This window comes from Balaenoptera ricei, chromosome 13 (genome assembly GCF_028023285.1).
Source record: "Balaenoptera ricei isolate mBalRic1 chromosome 13, mBalRic1.hap2, whole genome shotgun sequence".
Taxonomy (NCBI): Eukaryota; Metazoa; Chordata; class Mammalia; order Artiodactyla; family Balaenopteridae; genus Balaenoptera; species Balaenoptera ricei.
The window spans coordinates 13268447-13285010 of record NC_082651.1 but is presented as its reverse complement, the minus strand read 5'-3'; the positions used below and the strand labels follow the sequence as shown (position 1 = coordinate 13285010).

General features: G+C 39.4%; 1 protein-coding gene across 1 annotated transcript in view; it reads left to right on the top strand.

Moving 5' to 3' along the window:
* Positions 1 to 16564, top strand: part of CKAP2L (cytoskeleton associated protein 2 like) — a 29998-nt gene that overhangs the window by 2499 nt on the left and 10935 nt on the right. Inside the window, exons 3-5 of the mRNA XM_059942733.1 lie at positions 989 to 1040; positions 7736 to 8982; positions 12917 to 13124. Of these exons, the coding sequence (XP_059798716.1) occupies positions 989 to 1040; positions 7736 to 8982; positions 12917 to 13124 (1507 nt within the window). The remainder of the gene's footprint in view (positions 1 to 988; positions 1041 to 7735; positions 8983 to 12916; positions 13125 to 16564) is intronic.

Genomic DNA, 16564 nt, shown 5'->3' with positions numbered 1-16564 from the left:
ATCTTGTCATCTAAATGGTGTTATCTCACTTGCCTTAGCATTGATATGTTTTTCTACCCAACATGTTGCTAAATTTTTATGTGAAAATCAATTTTTACAAAGTTAGCTTTCACCCTTTGTTTTAGTTTCTTGTTACTTTGGGTTTTTACTCGACTCTTATTTCCTTGATTAAATAAACCTAATTCACGTAGTCAACATTATTTAATACCTATAATGTATCAGTCATTCTTGCTTCTGAAGGTATGCGGTCCCTGCCTTCCCAGGACTTATATCCCAGATGGGAGAAACAAGCATCAAGTCATGATCAAAGTCTCTGTTAGTCTGGCAGTTTATGATCTGTGAAGATTGAGTCTAAATTCTCTGCTTTTCTCTTTTTTTGCATTTTCTCTCTCACTACCTAGGTTTCATATGTGCCTCAGTATTTTTTATTTATATCACTTTCCCCACCTGAAAATTCACTATTTGAAGATACGTAAAAAACAAGCAAGTTTTTTCTTAATTATAATTGATTTAATATAAATGAATTTACAAAACAGAAACAGATTCACAGACATAGAAAACAAGCAAGCTTTTTAAAGAAGCATTTAATTATCTTATTTGGCATTGAGTCTCTAGCGCCCAGCACATTGCAGTGTTCCCGGAATGATGTTCCAATGAGTAAGACTATGCAGATATGAAGAAAACACGTATTTTATTAATACTGTTAGAATGTTATGTTTATGCATAGGACATCTATAAAAGGATCACAGAAAAAAATGGGCAACGGTTGTGGTCACTGAGGAGTAGAATAATAGGACTAAGGAAGGGATGATAAGGAGACTTTCTATCAATCATAATTTTTGAATTTTCTTTTTACCATATATGGAAATTCTAATGATTTAAAATTCTAACCGTAGACATTTTTAATCACTGTACTGTTAATCACTGTACTTCCCAAGCCTTGCTGATTCTTCTGTACCAAGAACTGATCTTATTTCATCTTTTATAGGCCTTATCTAAAAGCCAAGAATAATTGCCCGAAGCCTCCACCTTCTAAATTGGTAAGTAGAAATTAGTCTTTTAAAAAATATCCGTTTTGGATGATTAGCAATAAAAATAATAAACATGTTAACAACCTAAAGAACATGTTTTGCAAAGGTATTTACATAAATATAAGAACAGTTTGGTTTAGTAAGCAATAGTATCATTTTTTGAAAAATACAACATACTATAGTTCAGTTTATTAACCAAAAAAAATCTTTAAGTGTACTTTGGTCCTCTTAACGTTTATTGAATACTTACTATGTGTCTGGCACTTTTCTGACTTGCATTAAGTCCTTGAGTCCTTACAACCTTATGAGGTAGGACTATTAGTAGCCCATTTTACAGATGAGGGAACTGAGTCACAGAAGGGTTAAGTTCCCAAGGTCACATAGTTATTAATCTCTTAATAGGTTGATAGGATGATAGCCCATGGTCTTAACTACTTTGGTATGCTGCCATGAAGTTAAATAGCTCAGTAGTCGTTAAAAGAGAACATCTGTGTTGGATCTTCCAAGCTACTTAACAAGCCTATGCTTCCCAATCAGTTCGGCTCAGCTAGACTGTGGATGGAATGATAAAAAGATCCTAACATACTTAAGGTTTAAATGGGAGAAATTATCCTCCTGAAAATGGCACAAATTCTTCATCTGCAATAAAATTATCAATAAAAATCCCAACTTTAATTTTTAAAGCCATAGTTTTATCTAAGTTCAAAAGTGTAATTGAAATAATGTTGCCCAAAGTGTGACATTGGTGCCAATTTTCATAAATTTTAATGATTCGGTCATTAAATGCACACAGACACACACACATATACATATATGCCTATATGCATAGGCATGTATAGATCATCTATAGACTATATATGTTATGTGTACACGTGACATAGTTAGACACTGTGGAGGATAGAAAATGCATAGAAAGCAGAAGTGGTGCATGATGATGTGAACAGTTGAGACTTACTGGGTAGACTTTTTTTTTATATATAGATTTATTTATCTTTTATTTATTTATTTTGGCTGCATTGGGCCTTCATTGCTGCACTGGCTTTCTCTAGTTGCGGAGAATGGGGGTTACTCTTCGTTGTAGTGCGCAGGCTTCTCGTTGAGGTGGCTTCTCTTGTTGCGGAGCACGGGCTCTAGGCACGCAGGCTTCAGTAGTTGTGGCATGTGGGCTCAGTAGTTGTGGCTCACAGGCTCTAGAGCACAGGCTCAGTAGTTGTGGCACACGAACTTAGTTGCTCTGCGGCATGTGGCATCTTCCTGGACCAGGGAACGAACCCATGTCCCCTGCATTGGCAGGTGAATTCTTCACCACTGCGCCACCAGGGAAGCCCCTGGGTTAGACTTCTGCTTTAGGAAGATTGAACTGGTATAGCATGCAAGGCTTAAAAACTCTGTTGGAAGGGGCCCTCATTAAGAGCTCCCAGAAGGTTTGCTTGAAGCTGACAATACTGATTTCAGTAAATCATCTCTTAAATGAGGTGATACCTACCCTTTACGGTAGGTATCACAGTAGTGAAGATAAAAATGAAGTGGGGAAGGCAATTATGGAACTTGGGAGAAACTCAACATACTAGGCAGATAACTCATTACAATTGTATAATGCTTCACAATTTATAAAACATTTTTTATATATAACCATAAGAGTTAACATTTGAGTACTTATTATTATCCAGATACTGGATGAGACACTTTACATACAATATCTCAATTAATGTTCAAAACAGTGCTGTAAGCAGGGAGGTCATATGATTTAATGTCCAGAGACTTTTGAGAGTAAAAGGAAGTGCTATTAATATGTTGGGCCAACAGGCATAAATCAAAACTATCTTGAAAAAACCAGGACTTTATAGCACCTTCCCTAGTTTATAGATATCATTATTATTATTATTATTATTATTCCCATTTTACAAATGAGAGGACTGAGGCTCAAGGAGACTGGCCACATTTATACAGCCAATAGGGGTCAGACTCAGGACCTGAACAAAGCTTTTCTGGCATACTCTTAGTGTACTGTTACCATGCCTCACTAATTGAAATTAACAGCCCTCACCATAACTGTTTCAGGTTTCATTCTGGCACACAAAGGAACACACAAAAGAAGTTTTTCATTTTCTGTTCCTATCAGGAGTTTTAACATATTTGAAAAGATTCCTTGGAGCCATCCTCTTAGATTTATTGAGAAACAGTAATGTATAATAGTTAAGAAACTGCCTTGGTCCAAATCCTGACTCCTTTGTTTTCTAGCTCAGGGACCTTGGGCAAGTTACTTAACTTCATCTGTGAGATGGGAATAATAGGAGGTTTCTCATAGAGTTGTTTGAAAGGATTGAGTTAATGCAGATTGAAGTACATTTAGAAGTGTCTGCATATTGGGATATATGTTCCTCTGGAGGTGCATAAAGCATCTCCAGCAGGTACATATTTTAACAGAACCAATTTCCACATCCTCAACTTCCATATGTGCTTTTGCCCAAAACTGATTTGTCGTCGAATGTACTTCAGTTTCTCCTTTCCCACTTTCCTTGACACTGTCATCCTTCTTCCACTTTTCAGTTCTTTCTCTGCTTGTTTCGCTCTGGGATGGAATTATGTACCTCCAAAGTACAAAATCAAGGGACAATTTGAAATAATGGTGGTGATGTTCAGAAAGCCTTTTGCAGTTCAAGCAGCTTCTAGTTCTTTGCATTCAACATTGTCATGTGGAAGAACATTAAAAATAATTTTTTGCTGAGAGATCACTGTATGATTTTTAGCATATGCCTCTGGATGAGTTCAAAGAATTGACTGTAATTGCTGTAACAAAACATCTTCTATTCCCATCTACCTGATAATGTGAACAAATTTTCTGTGTTTTTATTTAAAAAGCCAAAGGAATAAAACTGATGAAGACCTCTGTCTCATTCTAGCAATAAATAATATAATGTCTTCCAGTAAATACATGAACTAATTGTGGGGGGGAAGCTCCAGCCAACTCATTAAGAGACATTTCCATTTCTTTATGAAAAAGTATTTTACTCTTTATGTTTAATAATTATTGATCAAAATTGGTAACATTTATCTTCTTTTGCTGAATTATTTATAGTTATGGTAAATACAGATTAAGGTAAATTTATAGACATGTATTTGTTGAGAAGTATGATAGGGTAATGGATTATAAACTTCCAAGCACAAATATCTGGTATAAAAATTTTGTGGTGAACTGCAATGAAAACAGACCAGGAGAAAAAAGAAAGGTATTATATTTTCAGTTGTTAAAGAAGAGTGTGTTTGTATAGTTTCTAAATGGATTATAGTGGGTATCAAATTTCATTTCATCTTGAAATGTCAATATTGACAGTGTGCCTGAAATTACATATTTGCAGCTATTTAAACTAACAATGAAAAAATGTTAGCTATTAACTTTCAAAAGTATAGGAAGGTACAGAGTTTGTCAAAATTATTTTGGGAGTATATGAACAAAAATGCTTGAAAACCACCAATCAGATGAGCTCTACAATCCCTCCCAGCCCTATTCAGCCCTCATGTCTTTGTATCACAATTTTCTGTTAGCACTCCTCAGGGGCATGTGTCATCTTCTCTCATCTTTGTATCCCCTTGCAGTCTAGCACAGTGCCTAGTATAGATGCAGTAAATCTCTCTTGATTTAAACCCTGGTCATATCCTTTGTGAATTTTCTCCCTTCTCTGGCTTCATATGTACAAAATGAAGTGACCAAATTCAGTTTGTGTCACTTGTTCCTTCTTGTACATTCTGTCTTTGTTTTTTTGTTTTTTTGTTTTTTAATCAGATCTATCTGACGTGAGTTGTCTGAGGCCAGGAATCAGAGACTGAAGTTCTATCCCCAACCCTGCCTCTTAACACTCTGCCTGACCTTGGGCAGCTCACGTTCCCTCTCAGATGAAGGGGCTCAATTTAATGATCTCCAAAATCCCTTCCAGCTCGAATGGTGTGTATTTGCCTATTGATTGCAGGCTATTCTGCTAGCCTAATGACTCTTCTAAGCCTAGTTTTTCTCTCAATGAAGTGCTTGAAACTAACTGCATGACCAGTTCTACCACTTACAGTAAGTTAGCAAGGCCAGGCTGATCTAAAATAAAGATATAGAAACTGTACAAGAGAGAAAATATTTGCAAATCTTGTATATGATAAAGATCTAGTACCTAAGATAAATAAAGAACTCTTACAACTCAACAATAAAAAGACAGCCCAATTTCTAAATGGACAAAGGATCTGAATAGAAATTTCTCCAAAGAAAGTATACAAATGGGAAATAAGGACATGAAAAGATGCTCAACATCAGGGAAATGCAAATAAAAATCACAGTGAGATACCACTTCACACCCACTAGGATGGTTATAATCAAAAAGACAGATAATATGTGTTGGGGAGGATATGGAGAAATTAGAACCCTTATGCATTACTGGTGGGAATGTAAAATGATGCAGTCACTTTGGAAAATAGTTTGACAGTTCCTCAGAAGTTAATCATAGAGCTACCATATGACCCGGGAATTCCACTCCTAGATATATACCCAAGAGAGTTGAAAACAGATACACACACAAACACACAAAACTTATAGCAAATATTCATAGCAACATTATTCATAATAGCCAGAAGGTAGAAATGACCCAGATGTCCATCAATTGAATAGATAACCAAAATGTGATATAGCCATAAAATGGAATATTTATTCAGCCATAAAAAGTAGTGAAGTGCCTGTGTGGGGACAAGGAATATATGGGAACTCTCTGTACTTCCACTCAATTTTGCTTTGAACTAAAACTGCTCTAAAAATAAAGTTTATTATTTAAAAAATAGAGTAATGAAGTGCTGATACATGCCACAACACGGGTGAATCTCAAAAACATTATGCTAAGTGGAAGAAGCCAGATTCGAAAGGCCACATATTACATGATTCCATTTATATGAAATGTCCAAAATAGGCAAATTTATAGAGACAGAAAATAGATTACTGGTTGCCCAGATCTGTGGGGAGGAGGAAATGGGGAGTGACTTCTAACAAATGTGGGATTTCTTTTCTGCAGTGATGAAAATGTTCTGGAATTAGGGGCGATGGTTGTACAGTCTTGTGAATACACTAAAACCCACTGAATTGTACGCTTTAAAATGGTGAATGGGGTGCAAATTATATCTCAATTTTTTTTTTAATATACAAAAAAGAACAAGTAAGGAATAGCACATAATTGGAAAGCTTATACCAACATCCCTGCCTCTTCAGTAAGCAGTAATGAGCAATAATGGGAGAGCCGAGGTTGATGTAAACGTTGGGGCTCAAGGAGTAACCCAGCTGTCGCCGCGTGAGCACATCATCTGTCTCTCTGCCTCCCACTCCCAGTGCCCCCTGTAGCACCCATGAGCAACAGCGCACACGCCCAGGCCATCCTAGGGCGGCCATCTCTTCGCTCTTAAGGCCGAGTGGTTCTAGTTACAGACGTCCTTTACACGTTCACAAAGCTTACATAGTAATTATTCATCATATTATCAAACCAAAAATAGAGAATGGTAACTCTAGCACTGCCATATCTTTCCCTGGATAGTCTACAAATCTCTGCCAAATTCTCCTTTCTGAGTAACTGCGTTCAATGCGGATGCTCCAGAATCCACAGTGGCCTGTCCCTATTATTTACCATATTAATTCTAAACACCACTCCCTAGTTTTAAAAGTTCTCTGCAACCTAGTCCTACCTTTCTTATCCAAAATTAAATCACATGACTGAAATATTTACTTGTTAATAATATACAATCTAACCTTAAAACCCTTTCCTGACTTCACAAATATGACTGACTTTCTGCTGAGATGTTAGGTACTTAATCAGAACTGTTCCAAAGTATCTCAGGCCTCCCAGCATCTACCACATATCCATACCACTGATCTCCAGGATGAGACAAAGTTTCTTGAGTGACACTCTGACCTTTACAAAGGCAGTGTTGTTTTAAGAAAATTAGTGTAGCAATACAAAGTACTAGGAAGAACTTGGGAGGCACCCTAACATAAGTTTATTATGTATGTATCTTTCCAGAGTCCCTAGAAGGACACTTCCTTTGGATATAATGGGCATTCAGCAAGTACTTGTTTGATGGAGCCAAATTTATTTTTTTAAACAGCAATTTTTTTTTAATTTATTTATTTTACTTATTTTCTTTTTGGCTGTGTTGGGTCTTCATTGCTGCACGCGGGCTTTCTCTAGTTGCAGAGCACAGGCTCTAGGTGTGCGAGCTTCAGTAGCTGCGGCACGTGGGCTCAGTAGCTGCAGCACGCAGGCTCAGCAGTTGCGGCTCGTGGGCTCAGTAGTTGTGGTTCGCAGGCTCTAGAGTGCAGGCTCAGTAGTTGTGGCGCACGGGCCTAGCCGCCCCGCGGCATATGGGATCCTCCCAGACCAGGGCTCGAATCCGTGTCCCCTGCATTGGCAGGCGGACTCCCAACCACTGCGCCACCAGGGAAGCCCTAAACAGCAATTTTTATGTGTTCACTGCATCTCTGCTGAATTCTATCAAGCTAAAAGATTCTAATATATTTCTAATAGGAACTCCAGTTATAAAAATCATCTATTAGTGAGTCTTTTTTTTCTCAGGATTCAATTTTCTTAAATGCAATTATAAACAAAATAGCTAGTTTTTTTTATTTTAAAAACAATGGACTGTTGTTATGAGTTTACTTTTTTTTATATCTTTCTCTGTCTTTTTAGACTATTAGACCTAAAAAGGATGTTACCAACCATGTTGCTTTGCCTGTCAAAGCTACAAGACCCATCAGCATTAAACTTCAGTCCAGACCTGCCAGTATCACAGGGTCCCAGAGGCCAAAGTTGGAGCCACCAAAACTTCTGGGCAAAAAAAGGCTCACTTCAGAATGTGCTTCTTCTAACCCAAACTGTAAGCCTTCCGGAAGTAGTCAACAACAGCATGAATTTGGATCATCCACTACTGGAAAACTGTCAAGAAAAACCATGGGGTCACTTAATATACAGGAATTGAAAACTACGAAGCAGCAGGTAACACAACAAGGAACTGCTAAATGTACAGACTCTGTGGACAATACTCATGTTGAAAATGAATCCTTGGGTAGCTGTCTAAAAGAGATGAATAAAGAGAACTTGCCCCAAATCTTACCAGACTCTGAGAGGAAGCCAAATCCTGAATTAGGCACTGTAAGAAAGCCAAAAACTAATCAAACCAAGAGCAGTATGGCTCCTACTAAAGAAGTCTTCGGCAAAAGGTCAGTGAATAGTGCTGTTCTGAAAGAGAGAGTTAATAAACAATTTGTTGAAGAAACACAAATCAGGATTCCACCAGAGAAGTCTCAGCAACTCTCTAGAGGAACAGATCTTGCAAGACCAGGGGGAAAACCCCCAAAAACAGTTTCCTCTCACTTTGTCCAGACACTTAACAGGACTCAAGCATCAAAGAAAACAGTGGTTAAGGACATAAAGAATATAAAGGTTAATAGGGGTAAGTATGAAAGACCAAGTGAAACTAAGTTACAGTCATGCACTGTTACTGAACAGAAAGTAAAACATAGCAAACCCAGCACATACCCCAAAGTGCTTCAGAGAGGATGTAACAACAGACATCCAAACACAAAGCAAGATCATAAACCCACGCAAGCTTGTTGTAGACGTCGGACATCATATGTACTGCAAAAATCAAAAGCCATAAGCCAAAGGCCTAATTTGACAGTTGGCAGCTTTAACTCAGTCATTCCAAGCACCCCTAGCATAAGAGCAAATGGAGCCAAAGGGAATAAATGCAACAACAGCTGTCAACAAAAAGCACAGACTTTGGACTCCAAGTTGAAAAGGGCTCTTCCCCAGAACTGTTTTCTAAACAAGACAGCTCCCAGAACTCAAGCTGGTGGCACAACCATAAATGGAAGAGGACTCCCAAATGGGACCCAAACTAATCCAAATAAGAAGACCACAGCAGAGGATCGAAGGTACTTTATTTTAATTCCAAAATTTTGCAAATTAAGATGACTAGGCAAATTGACCATCAGGAGTGCGAAAGTCAGGAGATGGGTCATGAATAATGGCTCCTGAGTAATTTTTAGATATAACTCTGAAAAAAAGACAAAGCAAATATGAAGACTTGATAGAGCTGGGTGGTACATACATGTGTTCAAATTGTTCTCTATAATTTTCTATATGCTTGAAATAATTTATTTTTTAAAAAAGAAATTGAAACAGAATAGTTGAATAAGAAGTAGAGGTTGCAGAGGTAGACCATTCATGCAAGAAGTGCCCTGCAGGGACTGAACAGCAACAGAAGAGGCAGGGTAGGAGGAGCCAGAGTAGTGAACTTACACGGCTAGGAAGTGTGGAAATGGTAGTCCCTTGTCAAGCCAACTAGTGTGAAATCTGAAAAGTTATCAGAGAAAAAGGAGCAGGAAACTTCTATGAGTCTGAGCAGGCCAAGTTTTGGAAAGTACGCTAAGGCAGAGAGAAGTAATCAGTTCACATACAGAGTTCAGATGTTAGAAGTCAGGATCTCAGGCTGCTGGGAGTTAACATTAACATGTGTGATGCGTGAAACTGAGCCAAAGGATTTCATACACTTTCTGCACAGGACCAGACATATTCTCATGATGTGGTGAACCTCCCAGGAGAAGCACATCTGTACACCTGATTGGAGTAGAAAATAAGGAGATTCCTGGCAATGGCAAAAGGAACATGTAAAATTAGATGGTAGCTAAAAGGTATAGCAGAGTGAAGTGAGGGCAGGATTTATTCTCTGAATACAGCCCTGAGCACCACTGACAAGCTCTCTGCCCTCCTGAAGAGACAGAAAATAAACAACTTAATTCAGGGTGATGCGATTGAGAGAGGGAGGCTGGGATGACTTTAGATAGAAGGGTCAGGGAAGGTACTTTCAGCAGTGACATCTGGGCTGGGAAAAGGGCAGTGACAGGAAGAAGGACGAGTCTTCTGAGCAAAAAGAAAACTGAATGCAAAGACCTTGAGCTGGTGAATGAGGAGGTCAGGGTCCCTACCCTGGAGCTTGCAGTGTAGACCAGATAACAGACAATGGATCCTAAGACAGATTACAGTTGGGCCAAGTTTGGTGACAAAAAAAAGGAGGAGTCTGTGGAGAAGGATAGATCACTCTCCAATTCCTCGAGTGTTCCTTTAGCACCTACACTGGGAGATACAGTGGTGAGCACACAGTCATGGTCTACTATTATGGAACGTTTTTTCTGGTGTATATATGGAAAGTACTAGAATAATAAAGCCAGGTCCTAGGAATACGTTAGCTTTAGAAAAGGCAAGTTCCCTCTTCATTTATGATTAGAAGCAAGGCTAAGGAGGTAAGAAGAATGCCGGGAACATAGGGGAAACACATGCCAGATGACTCAGCTTCTATCATGAAGCCGGTGAAGGGAAAGGGGAAGCACTTAGGGCTAATATAAGCACTGTATGGACTGTGCTCAGAAATCAAGGGAGAAACAAGAGAGTTAATAGTTACTGATTTTCTCGGGGGCTTCGCTGGTGGCGCAGTGGTTAAGCATCTGGGGACACGGGTTCAAGCCCTGGTCTGGGAAGATCCCACATGCCGCGGAACAACTAAGCCCGTGTGCCACAACTACTGAGCCTGCACTCTAGAGCCTGTGAGCCACAACTACTGAGCCCACGTGCCACGACTACTGAAGCCTGCACGCCTAGAGCCCCTGCTCCGCAACAAGAGAAGCCACCACTATGAGAAGCATGCACACCGCAACGAAGAGTAGCCCCCGCTTGACGCAACTACAGAAAGCCCGTGTGCAGCAACGAAGACCCAACGCAGCCAAAAATAAATAAATAACATTTTTTTTTTTAATAGTTACTGATTTTCTGGAAAAAGCAAAGCTACAAGGACAGCAAACTGCTCAGTGACTGCCGGGAGCTGGCATGGGTGGCAGGGTTGACCACCGAGGAACACAGGGGCATTTTTGAGGGTGTTATATCTTGATTGTAGTCACAGTCACATGCTTTCATGCATTTGTCAAAACTCACAGAACTGTGTACCAAAAAAGGTGAATTTTACTGTAATTAAACACTTACGTCTTCTAAACACTACGCTAGGCACTGGGACAGCCAAGGTTTCTGTCTTCATAGATCTTGCATTCTAGTGGAAAAGACAGAAAATCAACCTGTTGATTAAGACAGAATAATTACAGAAAATTACCTCTTCAAGGAGGTGTCATTTGAGCAGAGGACTGAAGACAGACAATACAAGACCCTGAGGGAGGAATGAGCTTGGGTCAAGTAACGGAAAAAATGCCTGAGCTCCTGGAAGGCAGTGAGTGAGGGGGAGAGTGGTGTGACATGAGGTTGGAGAACTAGGCAGGAACCAACCTGCACTGCACCTCCAGCCACAGAGAACATTTTGAATTTTATTCCAAGAGCCATGGAAAGTTCCTGGCCGTGACTCTGGTTTACATTGTAAAGATCACTAGCTGCTGTGCACAGGATGAATTTGAAAGGGGTTAGGGTGGAAGGAAGGAGATGAGTTAGGAGGCTGCTGCAGCATTTCAAGCAGAAGGTGACAGTGATCTGGACAAGAATGGTGGTAGTGGAGATAGAATCAATACTGATTATATGATGATGTGTTGGACGTGGGGAAAAGAAAGGACTACTCAAGACAACTCCTCGTTTTAGGCCCTAGCAACTGGGTAGATTGGGGCACTGTTTACCAATGTAGGGAAGGCTGTTTGGGAAAAGATTTGGAGATGAAAATCAAGAGCTTTGTCTTGAACAATATTAAATTTTAAATGCCTGCCAGACATCAAATAAAAGATATCAGTTAGGCACTGGAGTTTACAAAGTTTGGGACCCTAGAGAGTGATCTGGGCTGAAATGTACGTTTGTGAGTCATAAACATGTAGTTGTAATTGAAAGAAACTGAAGAGCCTACATTCAGACGCTTGGGCCTACATGTCTTGGTGCCTCCTTCAGCAGTAGTCTATGGACTGCCTCAGAGCAGGAGTGGAGAGTGAACAGTGTGGGGAGAGCGAGGGTTAGGACTTGGCACCGTCAGAGACCAGCTGCTTAAGAAAAGAGCCCTGAAATTACTGATCTCGTTAGGGGAAGAGGGGGTCATGTGTGGTCAGGAGAGAGCGAAGGAACTGGGCAAAGTGGGTCGCTTTGAGTGGCCAAGACCCTACTGAGGGCAGGATACAGGTTTGGTGAGTCTGGTTGAGTGGCAGATACAAAGCTTATGATAAGAGAAATGGAGGGCTTCCCTGGTGGCGCAGTGGTTGAGAATCTGCCTGCCAATGCAGGGGACATGGGTTCAAGCCCTGGTCCGGGAAGATCCCACATGCCACGGAGCAACTGGGCCCGTGAGCCACAACTACTGAGCCTGCACGTCCGGAGCCTGTGCTCCGCAACAAGAGAGGCCGCGATAGTGAGAGGCCCGCGCACCTCGATGAAGAGTGGCCCCCGCTTGCCGCAACTAGAGAAAGCCCTCACACAGAAACGAAGACCCAACAGTCAAAAATAAATAAATTAATTTAAAAAGAAAAAGAAATGGAGTGCTGAGTTAGTGATCTCAGAGATGGAGGGATGTCTTAGGACAGCAATTGTCAGGAGTAGCATACAGGTAAAATACAAATTTTCAGAGAAAAATATTGAGGAATAATCAGGAAATTAAGGAGTTTGAAGATGGAGATGCTAACCACCTGTTGTAATCCGACCAATCCATCTGGCGTCTGCCTTCTGAAGGGTGGGGGCAACCACTGCTTCCAATACCAATTAGTAAATTATTTTTAAAACATTCTCCTGACTTTCCAGTTGAAGGTGTTCAGTGATAATCTATGCATGTCATACTTTAGAAGCTTAACCATGTACCAGAAAAAACCCCTAAAACCATCCCCCTCTTTAATTGTATAACAGGAAACAATTGGAAGAATGGCAGAAATCTAAGGGGAGGATCTATAAACGGCCTCCTATGGAACTTAAAACAAAAAGAAAAATAATAGAGGAAATGAATATTTCATTCTGGAAGAGTATGGAAAAAGAAGAGGAAGAAAAGAAAGCACAACTTGAACTATCCAGTAAAATTAACAACACTCTGACAGAATGTCTGCAGCTCATTGAACGGGTGAGTGTGAACAGTAAGCTCCCAAAGCTTTGCTGAATCTTAGAGTTTTTTTTAACATTTTTGTTAAATATAGTGTAGGGGAGATAACCTCTGTCTAAGCAGAAATTTAGCTCCTCCTTTTAATAGAGAGGAAGGATAGTAATAATAATAAACATGTACTTAAATAATGACTCTTGTATGCCAGGTACTGTTCTAAGCACTTTACTTATATTATTTCATACAATTACATAATGACTATTACTATATTCACTTTACAAATGAAGCTGAGGCACAGAGAAGTTGGGAAATTAACCCAAGTAGTCTGGCTCCAGAGGGATCCAAAAGGAACTCTGCCTTCTTCATGTATTGAGGTCCAAAGAGTAAACATTTGACATTTAGATATGAAGCTAAAGTCAAAAGGCAAGGCCTCATGTAGAATTAGATTATCCTAAAGACTCTAGGTAGCTATGAATGGCATCTAAATTGTATCTTGGATTTTGCAGATAAGGATAAAATAAATGGTAAGCAAAGGGTATGATCCTTAGGATATTCCTTGAAGGAAAAATATATTAATAAAAAATAACTGGATAGGCTTCTATACTAAGGTCCTTGCCTGAAGCAAACTCAGTTCTGTCGTTTGACTGGTAGTATTGTACATCAGCAAAAAAGGGAAACCTTCAAATTAGGTCTACTCTGGGCAGTTTTTTCATTAGATTCAGTTAAACATTAACTACTTCTCTTTTGTGGAATTAAACTTCAGTTCTTTGTTTGTTCTTTCTCTTGTTTTCATTGCATTAAAAAAATACCTGAATACATTTTTATTATTAAAAGCATTTCAAATAATACAGGTAAATTACTCCCAGCACTTGCGCAGGCACACATGCACACACACAAGGTACACATCCCAGGCTTCTCCCTGGAGGTGACCACTATTGCCCATTATCCTTCCAGACAATTTTTATGCATTTACTTAACAGTATAGGTATGTAGAGAAATGAAGTATATGGTTTTGTGAGTTGCAGTTATTTCAGATTTTTATGTGTGTTCTTTGGTTGTCTTTTCTTGTGTTTTCCTAGTATCAGTATTATGCTGGCTTTGTCAAATGAGTTGGGTATTTTCCTTTTTTCCTGTACCCTGAAAATATTTTATTTGCAATTGAGATTCATTAGAATTATTTTGTTCTTTGAAGGTTTGGTAAGAACTTACCTATAAAATCATCTGGACTTTGGGGGATAATTTTCTATTTTTTCAGTTTTTTCCATGGTCATTGGTCTGTTTAGGTTTTGTATTTCTTGAGCCAATTTTAGTAATTCTGTGCCTTTTATTTAAATCAGACTTGCTAAAGATTTCTCTATTCATCTTTTTAAAAGGCCATCTTTTGGGTTTTATTTTTTTCTCTTGCATCAGTGTCTGCATCTATTTTTATGTTTATTTTTCTTTTTCTAGCTTTTTTAGTTGAAAGCTTAGAGCATTTATGTCAGTCTTATTTTATTAAAAATATTTTTAGTGCTATCAATTTGCCTCTGAATTTAGCTTTGGTCATATCCTTCATGTTTGACTAGGTAATGTTATGTATCAGCTAGAGTCAAGTCAGAAAAACAGAAACACAAGGTATCTCAATAGAAAGAATGTAATATGAAGGTTGTTTTCACAGTGTCTTATGTGAGTTTCCTTGAAGCAGACCCTAAGAGGGGAATTTGTGTGAAAGTAATTTATTAGGAAGAGACTCCAAGGGACAACTGGGAGGGGAGTTGGGGATGTGGGACCAGGAGGGGAAAGAGGGCAAGCAGGGTTGTGGTATCAAGCAAAGTTCATGGAGGATAACTGTGGCACACTCCCGCATGGGAGCTCTGGAGAGAGTGCAAGTCACACCTCTCAGAGTTGTGGGGGCAAGGGGACTGCAACATTAGTAATTCCATGATCATTGATTAATGGCTGCCCCTGGGGGGTCAAAAATGCCCAGGCATTTCTGACTCTGTGGACACATACAAAGAGGTACAGATGCTGGCTGTTGGACTTGAAAGTACTTTGTGAGCCTGTGTGCACAAAAATGATAAAGGAATCATCAAAGGGGATATGGGTGCGACACACAGGACTGACAGCAAAAATGAATCTCAGGTAACAGTGGCAATAACTTTAGGAAGCAGCTAGCGCCCACTGGGTCTAGGGGAACAAAGAGAGGTTGGGGATATCAGAACCTAGCAGCGAGGAGAGACAAACCCTGGTGGAAGTGGGACTCCAACTCTAAGGAGGGCATACTACTAGCAATGCTGGTGCCACCGGAGCTGGAGGAGGGGCCCTGCAGGGCTCGGATTCAGACCTTGAGAAAACAATGCTAGCTACCCGGTTGGCGCTTTTGCCTCTGAAGGAGCACAGTGAGGCAGAGTCCGTGAATGCCAGGGAAAAAAGGTAGAGGCTAGAACCAACTGCTGCTGCCAGAGTGAAGGACCATTGCTGGGGTGATGAAAGCAAATGGGAAAGAGGCAGTCCCCTCCCTTCTCCAGCCCTGCAACCTCCCTCTAGTGCCCCATACTGGCCGAGCCCATCAGAGAACTGCTGTCAAAACAGAAAGTGATTTACAGAATTCCAGCACATTTACAGAATTCTGCACAACAAAGCAGAGGATAAAAGGGGTTTAGAGCTAAGAGATCATAGCCTAATAACTGACATGTTCTCGTTTTCGTTTCTAGTTTGAGATTTCCATTTTGAGTTCTTCTTTAATCCAAAAGTTATCTTAGAAGAGTATCTTTTAACTCCCAGATATGTAGTTGGTTTTGTTGGTGTTGGGTTTTGGGGGGTTCTTTTTTTGTTTTTTTCTGGCTGTCAATTTTTAATTATACTGCACTGTGGTTGGTGAACGCTGAAATTTTCTTTCTGGTCTTAATGTCTGATCAGTCTTGGTGGATGTTCCAAAAGTGTTTGAAAAGGATACGTATTCTCTGTTGAACAGAAAATTCTACATGGGTATCCATTGCTCTCTGAAAGAAATATGCCAGAGTCCCTCACTGGCACTGTGATTTGTGATTGATAATTTCATTTTGTATTTCTGTCAATGTTTACTTTCTTATTTTCAAAGTTATGTCGTTAGGTACTAAAGATTCATGACTTGCTTTGATTTTTCTTTTGTCTGATATTAATCTTGCCACACCTGCTTTGTTGTTCTTACAATTTGTCTAGTAAATTTTTTTCTATCCCTTTATTTTTAAAGGTATGTCTCATGAATACATACAGTTTAATTTCTCTAACCAAATCTGGAACTCCCTGCTTTTAAAAAGTGCATTTAGCCCATATACATCTATTGTAATAATTGCATATATGTTTAACTTTATCTCTGCCGTTTTATTTTGTAATTCAATTTACATGAATTATTTTTTGGTTTATTTTCCCTCATCTCTTTATCCAGTTTTCTTTATTTCATAAAGAAAGCATATAAATTGAAATCACAAAAGAAAGTGGTAAGT